The 13,335-nt window shown below is 36.2% G+C and overlaps 1 protein-coding gene across 9 annotated transcripts in view; it reads right to left on the reverse strand.

Moving 5' to 3' along the window:
- RYR3 (ryanodine receptor 3) overlaps nt 1-11,011 on the reverse strand; it is a 201,631-nt gene extending 190,620 nt beyond the window's left edge. For all 9 annotated transcript variants that reach the window (XM_082283494.1, XM_082283492.1, XM_082283493.1 and 6 more), the window contains exon 1: nt 10,894-11,011. In XM_082283494.1, the coding sequence (XP_082139620.1) occupies nt 10,894-10,944 (51 nt within the window). In that variant the 5' untranslated portion in view covers nt 10,945-11,011. The remainder of the gene's footprint in view (nt 1-10,893) is intronic.
- Between the last annotated feature and the right edge of the window lie 2,324 nt (nt 11,012-13,335).

Raw genomic sequence — 13,335 nt, forward strand, 5'->3', positions numbered from 1 at the left:
GTATAGCTATAACATTTTATCAAGTTCTACATATGGACATTACACTTACTTGTAAACAGCTGAAGACAAGACCTGTGGCCAATGATTCAAGCACAACTAATAGTCACAAGAGCTATGCAAACTATGTATGTACTAGACAGAAAGTAACCAGACTGAATGTGCATATAGAATATTGTAACAGGAGAAGAAGTACTTGGGAAGAAGCAGGTGCTGCCATTGCTTCAGACCTCTATTTTAGGACACAAGCACATTGCCCAACATTGTCTAAGACTGCATTTCTGCAAATATTGTAACTCTTCACCTTGCACATCCCCCACCCCCAAATGCTTACAAATCAATATGCAATTATCTTATAATCAAACCAACAACCTTAAAAATCCCAGACAATGGTCATGTGTACCAAGAATCCTGACTACATAAATCTCTGCTTGAACAAAAGGAGGTACAAGTTATTTTTGAGATGCCACCTCAGTCCAGGACTACACCTCCCTGGTGACATGGTCAGATGGGAGCTAACTCAGCACTACTAAAAGCTCACTATTTTTTTGTCATGCTTATACGATATTACAGAATCACAGAATCAACTAGGTTGAAAGAGACCTTTGAGATCATTGAGCCCAACTATCACCAAACACCACCTTGTCAACTAGATCCCAGTAACAAGTGCCACATCCAGTCTTTACTTAAACACCTCCAGGGGTGGTGACTCTACCACATCCCTGGGCAGCCCATTCCAATGCCTCATCACCCCTTCTGTGAAGAACTTCTTCCTAATGTCCTATTCCCAGTTTCCAGAAAATAGTAACTGTGTCTTTGCCTCTGTCCTCTGCAGCTGCACTTAAGAGGAATAGCTCTGTGACTTCTATTGTAACAACTGCAAGCATCATTTTGCTGGCTTAAGAAATGATAGAAAGAGAAACCAGAGTACACAGAAGCTGGTATCTGGTTCTGGTGTTCCAGTATACCTACATTACACAGCTAGCTGATAGGGTGTTTACCTACAGCAGTAGTGCTGGAGATTTAAGGGATGCACAGAAGTAAAGAGACTGGATATTGTTAACTGATGTTGCCTGGAAGTAGCCTAAGGTCAGGATAATCTTCCATCAACTCCCATGTTATCACTGGCTCTCTGTCTAGTTTGTTTTAGAAAAACAAAAAAAGAGACACAGATGTAAAAGTAGTAAATTAATCAGGATATAGTTAAATTGCATGAACACATTATAGAACTTTGTAATAATGTGATTAATTTTCTAAATAGCACTAGAAATATTCTGCAGATGTCATGGATTATCTTTAACAGAATATCACCTCTTTCATCTTTTTTTTTCCCTTGCAGATTTCTCCTCCCCCTCCATTTTTTGCATTGTGGTGAACACATTTCACCCTTTAGAATGTTGTGATTTATGATTCTAAATGGTCTTCATATTGGCAAGGGCAAGAAAGTTCATATTACTGCTCTAATTGGCAAGTTAAGCTTTATAAACAGGCCCTTATTTCGTCAGTGATGTTATTTAAGCCTAAGGTCAACCTTGAGAGAAGCTGGCTTAGGAAGATCCCTGGTAGAACAAAATGGGTCTTTCTAACAAAAACAAACTTCTGTCATGAAATTCAATTTACATGCTCTGAATGAATCTAGAGTCTTCCACATACCACCAAGCTTCCTGAATTTCAAATAAATCACAGAAATGTCATACTGCCTTGTTCAGCTTCTCTCAAAGTTGGTGTTTTCCAATAGCAAGGCACTAGTGGAGACAACATTACAGCTTATTGCTTGTGACAAGCAAATCTCAACTATGACAAGAAAGAGCAACTATACTCTGGTTTGCAGTAAAAGGTCATTAACAACAGCTTCTGTAACTTATCTGCAGTTTGGCTAGCTAGGCCATTCACAATGAGTCATCAAATTGCAGCTTTTCAAATCAAAAAATGAACAAAGACCTTAGTAAGAAAATCATTTTCTCTTCTGATAAAGTTCTTTTCCTTAATAAAGAATTTTTTTAACATTATCAGTATATATTCATATCAATATATTTTAAATGCAGGTGATATCCTTCTTTTTTTCCTCTTTGAGGAAATTTGTTACGGTCTAAAAACTTAGAAAATGGTAACAAAGTAATTAAACAAAGATTTCCAAGATATCTGCAAAACTTTACTAGGATAGCAAGGAAGGAGCAAGTCACAACTCTTAAAGAAAAGCTTTAGTGTCTGCAAATTAGAATGTTAATGTTTTCCTATGGATTTTAAAAAACTCACTCTATTAACTCTAATATATCAAAGTAGCTCATAAAATAAAGGAAAAATGCAAAAAATTTAAGCAAAGGTTTTGCACACAATCACTATTAACTTTACACAGACAAATCAGAAAATCAGATCTTATTAATCCCTATTAGCATTTAGTCCTGTAATGGTCAATATGAATGCAGCAAAAAATCTTTTGTCCCATGAATGTTCTTCACAAAGAGGTTACCTTGTAACTACAAATGCAATCACGATCTACATGATCAGACTGAGATATTCCAAATTCTAAACTCTACCTTTCCCAGCTTTGGCCACAAGGAAACTATAAGGTCTATTGATTTTGGTCTCTTGAAAAGTGCAACAGAAATGGATATGCACTTGAGAAGACAGTTATGATGTTAAATTGGAGTTTAATACTGACAGCTGGGGAGGTAATTTTTTTTTTTAGTCAAAATGTTAACTAATTGTATCAACATTTCCATACATTCTTTAACAGCTTCTGAATTATACAAACTACTGACATTAAGTATCTTTAATATGTATCAGGTGTATAGGTCTTCTGAGAATTTTCCATATACAGAAAAGATGAGGCAGTGATGACAATGAAAATCAGAGTCTTGGGAAATGGGAATCATTTGGCCTTGACCATTCTAGTGAATCACCTGTGGCTTTAGTACTAGTATATATTCTAAGCTTGATGATCCTTTTACTCCCATTTGTACATGGTACTGCTGATGTAGTTTGAAAGCATGTTAAACTTCCAGTGCTGTAAATTAATTCTGCATCCTCTTTTAAAAAGGTGCTTCAATTTGCAAGTTGAAATTCTATTTTTTGTACAAGTAATTTTATAAGATTTTATTTAAGTTGCAGTTCTTCTGTATTACTTAGTTATTGACGAGATTTCAGATTGTTGCAATTTTGTCAAGGGAAGTTGGTTTTCTAGTATAAGGTATTAGCGAACATGATTGAGTGCTGAAGTAGCTGAAATATTCAGGATTGACAGAGATGTTTGCTGTGGACTAAAAACAGCTCAGGCGTGTGCTGACTACTCAGCTCACTGAGGAACTAGCACTTGCTTATTTGGATAAAAGCCCAGTAGAAGGAACAAAACTGATGTTACTACTGAATCTTTCACTTTATGTTGCTGATGTCTCTGCTGTTACTTCTGCTGACAGTAGCTGACACTCATCCCCATGGATGCAATGTGCCAGAAGAGGGAACTGGAAAAGGGTGGTTACAGACTGGTCATCAGCTCCTATTTACAGCTGAACCATGTCTGTGGAGACTGAGAGTCGACTGACAGCAGGTGTGCAATGACTGGCAATCAGCAGCTCTGTGTGCATCATACCGAGACACTACCAAAAGCAGATCGGGGGGGTGGGGAATGAAATCAACTTCCCTGTAGGCTGTTATAATTCCAATGCATATCCCAATTTTGAACTACCCTGAGGTGTCACATATTTGCCAATTCCACTTCAGAAGATTACTGCACTGTGTATGAAGCCAAGAAACCCACAACTTTTAGCTAGTGTCCTGTTATTGAATTCCATATCTTCAAAATAACTGCATGCCAATTTTATTTTTCATCTCCTCCATGCGTGCAAATCTGTTTTAATTTTTGGAATGTGTAGCTAATGCACCTGGCAGCATTTGGCTATGTGGTCACAGCACTGCCATGGGAACTGAGAAGAGGCAATATTCACTGCTGGATTTCGATACCCAGTTAGTATGGCATGGGACTAGAGATCAGAAAACCGACTTGCTGCATTCTATAAAAATGCATAACATCACTAAAAAATTCACTCTTTATTACTGAAGATATTAATTCCCATTTAGACATCAAAAAGCAGAGCATGAGCAGAAGACAAATCCCTACAACAACCACCAGTGTGACTAGGAGGAAATAGGGAAATATATGTTTGCCTATTAATTTAGGATTATTGCATGGTCACAAGTCCTATCAAAAGGCTTTACACTCACCAAAATTCTAAGGCAAGATTGAAGAGTTTTTCTTGACTGTAACAAATTTGATGTTATTTCAGCAGAACTGCATCAACACCAAATACCCCCAGAAATGTAACCAGAAAAAAGGAAAAAAAGGAAAAGAAAGTAACAAGGAGTTAGTTAGCTCTATCCTTAAAACTAAATCTATCATGACTATGTTCAATCTCCCAAGTATTTTCTAACAATACACTGGATTTGTAATATTGTAGTATATGCACTGATTTATTTTTGAAATGGCATTTTAAAAATTTTTTCTGTAGAATGAAACAGTAGAAAACCACGATGCTGAGTTCATGTAGTATAATGTTGTTTTGATTTTAACTGATGTACACTGGTCTAATATGAAGCAGCTTGTTAAAGTACAACTCATTACACATAATTACATATATCACATAGAACTGATAGGATATGATGATATGATATGATATGATATGATATGATATGATATGATATATACATACATATATCATATATACATGTACTATGATTATGTATTGTTTTACAATGCATCTCTGAACTTTACTGATCTACATCCTTGTGGAGAAAAACAGTCTAGTCTATAGATCCATGCTAAATAAAACATAAGAAATGTCTCAAGGAAACCAACCAAACCATGTACCATCTCAAGAGCAATGTCAGGACTTTTTGGAAGTGTGCTCCTACCTCAACTACCTTCAATTTGATAGAAAGAAGTCAGCCTTCAGCTCTGATTAATCATGATGCAAGTCTTCATTGTTCACTGTTTTATCTGCAAAAGCTCTACTTGCCTTTTCATCTTTCTGCTCTCCTATACCTGATGTAGTCTTCTAATACACCATCACACAGAAAATGCATTTTCCCCAGAGTATTTATTACAGTTGGGTTTTTAATAAACTTCAAACCACTTTCATTAAATTAAACATACCAAATTACTGAAGTGTTTCCCTTTCCATCTAAACATGGTGCAAAGAACTATTTCATGCCAGGAGCCTAAAACACACATTTAAATTTATTTCACTCCAAAAGAGGAATTATTACAAATTAACTGAAAGGCTGATATAGATATCAAGCAACTATTCCAACATGTTTGGGGGTTAAAAAAAAGACACACAGTACAGTCTGAAGCCATGAATGTTGTCTTTATACTACGGTAGAGCATTTGCTTTAAATTCTGCCTTGAAAAGACATTGCAACTAATTGCACAAGATTTACTATTAATTTAATGAAAAATAAACACAGCACTGGAAACTTTGTGATATTCTAAATCTGTCCTATAATATGATACTACTTTCAGCAGGAAAATAGTCCTAAGCAAAGAATGAGCATGAGCAGTTTTGCGTATAGTGACAAACTGGGCAAAAATATTCATAAAGCTGAGAACACATGCAGGTAGTAAAAGCAGGAGTTAAATGAGTGAAAATAAATGGAGCAACATTATTTACAAAGAAGAACACTACAAATTCTTAGAAACATAACTCAGGATAAATTTACAACATTAAGTAAGATTTCCATGGTAGAAAATGAAGGAAAATAAGACAAGAAGAGTGGATGCAAGTAGTTGTACTGGCGACAGCCTGAAGCTTAAGAAGCAAAACCAAATCTATTTAAAAGACCCTTTTTAGAGGGAGAGAAAGAAACATGATGTCGTTTTTGGGTTTTTTGTTGCACAATTTTTGTTGTACAACTTAAAAGACTTAGAAGTATGGACTGCTATACAACTGTACAACTGTAGCAATAGGATCAGAAGGGGGAGATTTAAAGCACAGAGATAAATAGATGAACAGATACAGAAATATTTAACTCAGAAATATCTGAATTCCTAATACACACCAACTCGCGGAAGCAATTCAAGTTTTATATAACATTATTCTTTATTTTTACGCTTTTTTTGAAAGGACTTGACTGACTAATGAACTGCTGTATCATGAATTGCAGTACATTTCAGTGACAATAGACAAAATGTTCTAATTAATTTGAAAACAATGCAATGGAATACACACAGCTGTTCAAAAAGCACACAGAATCCATGCCAGCTCCCTTAAAAAGGGCTTTCACTTATTTGATCTTAAGGCATTCTTAAGGAATTCCACTGACGTGATCTTAAGGCATTTCTTATCCTTTCTATACTTTTCTACAAATTAATGCACAACTCACTGAGATCAATTTCTACATTTACTCAGTTTTTAATTAACCACTGCTAAAGACTTCTCCCTAGAAATATCTTCCATTACTGTCTCGTATTTGGACATTTGTCCAATATATTTGTTTACAAGTATTGGTCTGGTGAGTATTTTATAGGAAATATCTGTACTGTACTGAATCAAGAGACAGAGATCTGTGATACAGAATATCAGCATGAAGTTAGCAGCATAACTATCATATATAAAGTTGGACTATTAAGGAAAAATTATTTTTATATCTCCACTTCATATGCTCTTTGTTATGTCTCTAGAAACACAGGATCACCAGGAACAGAGATTCGATGAAACAACATGTATTAGAAGCATCTAAAGGAGAACTGGTGTAATTAATCCCTGATAAACTGAAATGATTAATACAACTCTTAAAATAGTTTTTAAAAAGCACTTTTTATATTTATATTTGGCAACGGTGTAAATAATTGGGGGAAAAAAACCAAAAACTAATTCACGCTATACCTGACAGTTCATACTGTAAAACTGAGATTACTTCCCATCTCATTTTTAACATCTGAACAGTAGAAGACCTCATTTTCAAGAAATATAGACAATAATGCGTATCCACAAATAAATATGTGTATGAGCCACTCAATTATCTTGATTTCGAGCAGCAACTCAATACAAAAATAAACCCAAAAATATCTGTAAACTCATTGTGTAAATTTACATACATGTACTAGATCTTGAAAAAAAAAAAGCAAATACTCTCTTCTGGGTCTTTGTAACAACAATATTTTGCTATTTAAGTATAACAGGAAGAACTACACCCAGTCTATGGAAGAAAACAGTTTCCCAGTCCTATGTGGAAATTTTTAGATAATGATTGGAGAGGTTTATCAGAACAAAAGTTAAGGAAGACTCAATAGGTAAGGCCTTTGTCACTCACAGAAATGAAGGACTTGCAACTAGCTGGAGAAAGTACCACACATACACAGACATATGTACATGTACACAAAGGCACATATACACTTATGCCCAGACACACCAGCACAAACACTATTTAGATGTACAGAATACAAGGCAGAACTTTCTTGACTAATGAACAACCTCAAAAATAACAAAAAGGTATTTCTATTAAAATAAGGGGAAACTCTTTCATTAATATTATTACTTTCAGGAAAAATAGCGAAGCAATAGACCTATTAACTAATGTTACCGCCATTACCTGGACTCTAATATGGCAAACAACTTTGATATGCTTCATTACATTTGAACTGCTTTGGGCAGGTGTGGGACTTCCCCCCCCATCCTCAACCACGTTCTCAGTTTCTGTTAGCAAGTGACTATTTAAATATTTCTTATGGAAGAAGGCAAAAGCTCTCTGCTCCAAGACCGAGACCACCTCATATTTGACTAATTCAGCAGCAGTGGGAACTTGTGAATAATTTCCAGAGAGGAGAGGACTTCATCAATTTATCATAGCGGTAAATTCCCAGTAGCTAGGAAAGGCTCAAATGAGAATGCTTTACACTCACTCATTAAGGGCCAGAGGGTTCTTTCTATATCCCACAGTATGTTATCTCAAAACAGGACAGGTTACCGTATGTATTCTCACCTAATGCTGTATAATGTCAGCTACATTGATTTCTCGCATATTCACACTTTAGGAAGGGGTAACAAATAACCAATAGGGGAAAACCATCTAAACAAACAGGAAACTAAGACACAGCAGTATTGAATGTTACACATATGCAACAAGTGCTTTGCTTCTCCCTTCCATACCTAACACGCTGAATATCCAGAACCAAATCCAGAAGGAAGCCACCAACTAGAAAAACAGATAAAAATTCCAAGCATTGTTACAAGAAAGAAAACACCAAAGACTTCATAACAAAGACATAACAACAGGGTAGCAGTGTAAGAAAAAAAAAAAAAAAAAAGTGTGTTTATATATTTATTTTTGTTCATACTGAACTTACAAGTCAGGGAAAAATTCAGAACAGAAATTACGCTGTATAAATAACACCTTCCATGAAATGCTGTCATTGCATGTAAAGGCTTCACACAAACATTAGGACATACTTGAAATGAGTACTGAAGACATAATACTACAAGAACAATGATAGTGTTGTTATCCTCTCTGGAATTTTTCTTTAGGTCTTTGTCATTCCCATTGCTGCCAAACTAATCAAATATAAGGAATGTTTTGGAAGAAGGTGATAGTAAAAAGTTTTCCATCAAATCTTGTAATTGTGCCCATAAGTTGCTGCTCCAGAGAAACAAACACAGATTTCATCATCATGCATTAAGAAGCTTCTTCACCTGTTATGTCAGGAGAGAACCTAGAAGTGAGGTACAAAATTGAACAATGACTTAGATCTATAAGACAAAAAAATCATAACCAACAAAATATCGAAGACAGACAGATATTTGTCTTTAAGGTAGCAAACAATAATTTAAGCAGACTTCTAAGAATTTATTCTCTTGCTCTTTCAAAAAATACTGTATGATATCTTTGAATCAAAAGACACCTAATCTTATTTTATACCTAACCAAGAGTTATCCCCAAGACCCTAAAACATCCCAGACAATTTCTCTCTAAAGACTCAAAAATAAAAGTACGGATATCAACATTTTCAAAGGAAGATTCAGCTGCACAAGCCTTGGAAACATTAAGTAACAATCCAAATTCCCAGAAAATATTTTGGTTTGGAGAAGATCCTAATTGATTAACAATTTCACTGTAAGAGTTGTTAAGGACTACTGTACTTTATGTTTGTAAGCATAAACAGTGTTTAGGCAGCAATAAAAGCTGTAAGAAATCAGTGTTGAAGGTGTGTCTTACTGTAGCGCTCAGTATCTAATAAATATTTCCTTTCTCAGTATATTAAGAAACCACAATTCATCCCTTCCCCACGAAGGTGAAGGAAGTTTTATGATGGAGAGGAGACAGCAGTAACAGACAGGATTGTTTAGAGCAGAAGTAGCTAGAACTTCCAAGACACAAATCCCGTCCATTCTTTCCCCTGTAAAAGATTTCCTAGCACTACATGGAAGGAACGCTTCTGCATAGCCTCCCTTTTGCTATTTCCATTTTTGGCCCACACCTCTATTGAGCACTTCATTGTAATCATTGGAAAGAATTCTAGCACGAGAATGTATCACAGCAGCAGAAATTGCCGTCTCATGTAGCACACACAGGCTACCTATGAAAGGGCAAAGCTTCTTACTCCATCACTGGGGGTGACTGCTCAGTCAAGGCAACATCCCAAAAAGTGAAAGGATGAAGGATACTCGTTGAAAGCTCCAGTCCTGGATTAAAGCACCTTTCCCTAAAGGTCAGGTAATCTGCTAAATTATGTACCTCTAAAAAGTGTAGTGGAGGGAAGGAATGTTGGAAAAGATTTTTCCTTATCATTATCCATCCCCCCCTCCATTAAATTCTCTGAGGCTTAAAAGTACTAATGACACTTCATCACACCTGAACAATTTACATCAGCAGCCATCACCTTACTCCAACCTTTATTTCCCATAAATAAATTACCCCAGCCTCTCACAAATCAATCTTGTAATTTCTTACTTTGGGAATTTAGCATGTTTTATTTTAGTGACTTTTCCTTTTAAAGTTGAATGAACTCTAGAGGAGCCTGTTTATGGAACATTATTTGTGATAAATGCAAAGTAAAGACAGCACGGAAAGAGGAGGGAATACACACATTTAATAGCAGTTTTTCCATGCTAGTTACACAACAACACACTCTTAGTCATGCAGGGTAAAAATAAGGAGACACAAGATGAGACATGAAAAGGATGTTATCCTCTTCCCAAAAATTAATGCATGTACACTACTTGCTTAAAAGTCCAAATTAGTTGTCATACTAGATTTGTGTAAACCTTTAGGAAAGAATGGTGTGAAGGCTCTTTATAGAAAATTACACCAAGTGGAGGATATTTCACTAATTAACACCCCTTCCCAAAGAAATGCTTATATCCTTTAAAGATAAGCTTCTTTTAAGTAGAGAAAAGACCCCAAACATTTGCAGAGCCCTGACTTCAACATCTGTTGGTATTTCCTACACACAAGTGTGCTTCTGTGTGCATGTTTATCAGAAGAGGTCATCAGGGGCTTGCTTGGTTTATTCATCATTTTAAGGCACTCCTATTTGCAAAGCTTCTGTTAATGTCAGTGAAATCTAACCCAGACAGAAGTTTCAGAGGTCACATATTTGGCATGCTACATTTAGAAACCCAAGTACAAAGTTGATGAGGACGCTTCAAACACAGGGGATTACAGCGGAAATAGGTCTCCTTATACAAAACTGGCTATTGAGCAGATTCAGGGAAGAACACACTGAGACTGCATGATGCTATTAAAGCTCTTATTCTTGCTTTATTTTATCCACTGACTAAATCAATTCTGCCATTTGGCAAAGCCCAGCACAGAAATAACTCTTTATTTTTAATACAACAGAAAAGAAATAGATGTGAGACACAAAATCATGTACTACATGACCTATAAAAAGCAGATACTTACAGTTCGTAGGAACTGTATTTCATCTTCCCCTCCTTCACCCCCTTCAGCCATGGCTCTTGAGGAGTCAGCTCTGCTGAGGCTGATCGCCTCCACCGTCAGCTCACTGCGCTCTGTACTGCTCCTCTCCTATCAGTATTAGCATATAGCTAATCCACAGCCATATAGGGAGCTCAGCTAACTCCACTGCACTGCAGACTGTCAGTCAACCCCCTCACTGCCAGAGCCAACTGCGCTGCTTTTCCAGCTCACAGCAAGCAATTCTCTCCCTTTTCTCTCTACCCTGGAGGCAAAACCCCCTACTGTTAAGGTATTGCAGGAAGCATTATATGCATCACTAGGTGTTGATTTTTTTCCCTCCAGATACTGTCTGGGCAGAACAGCAATAATGGTGAAGTGTTAATAAAAGCAGAGCCTGTGCTTCCATTTTCACAGATCAGGATAGCCAATTTTGCACTGAAATGTATCAAATTCAGCAATTCTGAACCTACTGATTATGCAGCAGAAGGATGTAAATCTGATGATCACAGGACAAGGTGATTTTGACAGCAGGTATTTTCAGCTTGCTTACAATAATCTCCATTTCTTGCTTCTCTGCATAAGCAGCTGCAAATCTGATTTCCAAGATGACTTCATGATCTGAACCAACTATGTGTAGTTATTTGTGCTATCCCTTTACATGGTATTTATACCTATATCCCAAGGACTTCAAGGGCTTTATATGTACCTTTTCAGAACTGCACCTGAATATTTATAGAAGATGGTACATATTTACTTCAGAATCCATAAAACACAGTTATGTTAAAATAAAACCTAAAATAACTTTAAATTCTAGTTCATTATTGAAGAAATTTGTAATTAATGAAAATTGCTATTTATTACTTCAATATGAGCAAACAAGCAAGGGAAAAAATAGATCAACACTAGAATAAAATTTAATTAAGTGAAGGGAGAAAAACAAAAAGGGCACAAGGAAACAGACAAAAGCACCAAGGAGACTCTAGCCAGCCAATTCACTGCATTATCGTGAATCTTGTGATAAGATTGCAACCACAGCTTACCCCTACATTCAACCCCTGAGAAGAATTACCCAAACTTTGTGCAGTCCCTATTTAACTTGATACATTCCCTCACAGACTACCACATGCATACAGTCTTTTTCTCAGTAAGAACACATACGATTTACATAGGCATAATAAGGGAAGAATATCTTTCCTGGGGTCACAAGGACAAGTGTAGCACACTGAAAACTGAAACTACATACTCTGTGCCCACAAGTTAATAATTTATAAACAACCGTCCTCTGGACATGGAACCCAATGCACACTGCCCTTCCGCCCCCCAAATTAATAATATTCTGATTTTGGACTAATTAAAATAAACATAGTGACAAGCCAGACAATGAGATGCCCAAGATTTTCTCTCCTTGATATGCAGAACTCTTTGAAAAATGTTTTATTACACTCTCTCTTATTACCCTGAGAAAATCCTTCCAAAAAATAATGCCAATCACATTACTCAGCAACAGGCAATTTCAGGTCAAAAGCAACTCAGAAGCCTTAGCTGATATAGTCATACAGCCTCTCCTTGCCAGTCCATCCACTCCCTTTCCCCCACCTCGCAGTTTTTATTGGTTGCTGTGAGGAAGCAAAAGAGCTTTGTGCAAGGCAAAGGCAATGTGGCAGAAAAATATTTCTCTGAAGTGCCAGAAAACTGATAATGGTTGGCATTTGAACATCCATTTTTGTGTTTGGGTGTTTTTGTGGGTGTTTGTTTTAACTCCAGTCATTTTTGGACAGATGTTTTATCTCTTTCCTCATCAATAAAAAGAACATACCATAACAGATCTTCCTTATGGAATATTGTTATTCCAGAAAAAAAAATAAAACCTGAGAAGTGGAGAAAATTTCCCCAAAGACAAAGCATGCCACTCACTGATTTTACTAAAAAGAGTAGGCAGTGAGGCCTACTATGACACATGCCTATCCATACATTTATACTCTTTTCTTATTTTGCATTCTAGTGGAAGGTTTCCTTGGCTGGAGTAGGGGAAGACAGGGGTGTTGGAACTAGATGATTTTTAAGGACCCTTTCAACCCAAACCCTTCTATGACTCCATTACACTCACAATGGATTTGATACAGATACTGCATGCCAAAACTTACACCTCTAAGGACAGCTCTTCTGTAACATCTTAAATGAAACAATCTTTCAAGCATACTACTTTACTTTGAAAGATTATAAGCAAGAAATGCCTAAAAAACTGAGAAAATAAGCACAAGTGCTGTATTTCCTTCACTAATAGAAATCAGTATCATTTAGTATATGTGCTGGCCAAATTTTATTTCAGTTATGCAATAAGATTTCCAGAAAATAAGTTCTGAACATGCAAAGCTGACGTTAATCCATCTGAATCAAATGAAAAGGGGGGAAAAATATACCTTT

Source organism: Coloeus monedula (genome assembly GCF_965178545.1).
Source record: "Coloeus monedula genome assembly, chromosome: 6".
NCBI lineage: Eukaryota > Metazoa > Chordata > Aves > Passeriformes > Corvidae > Coloeus > Coloeus monedula.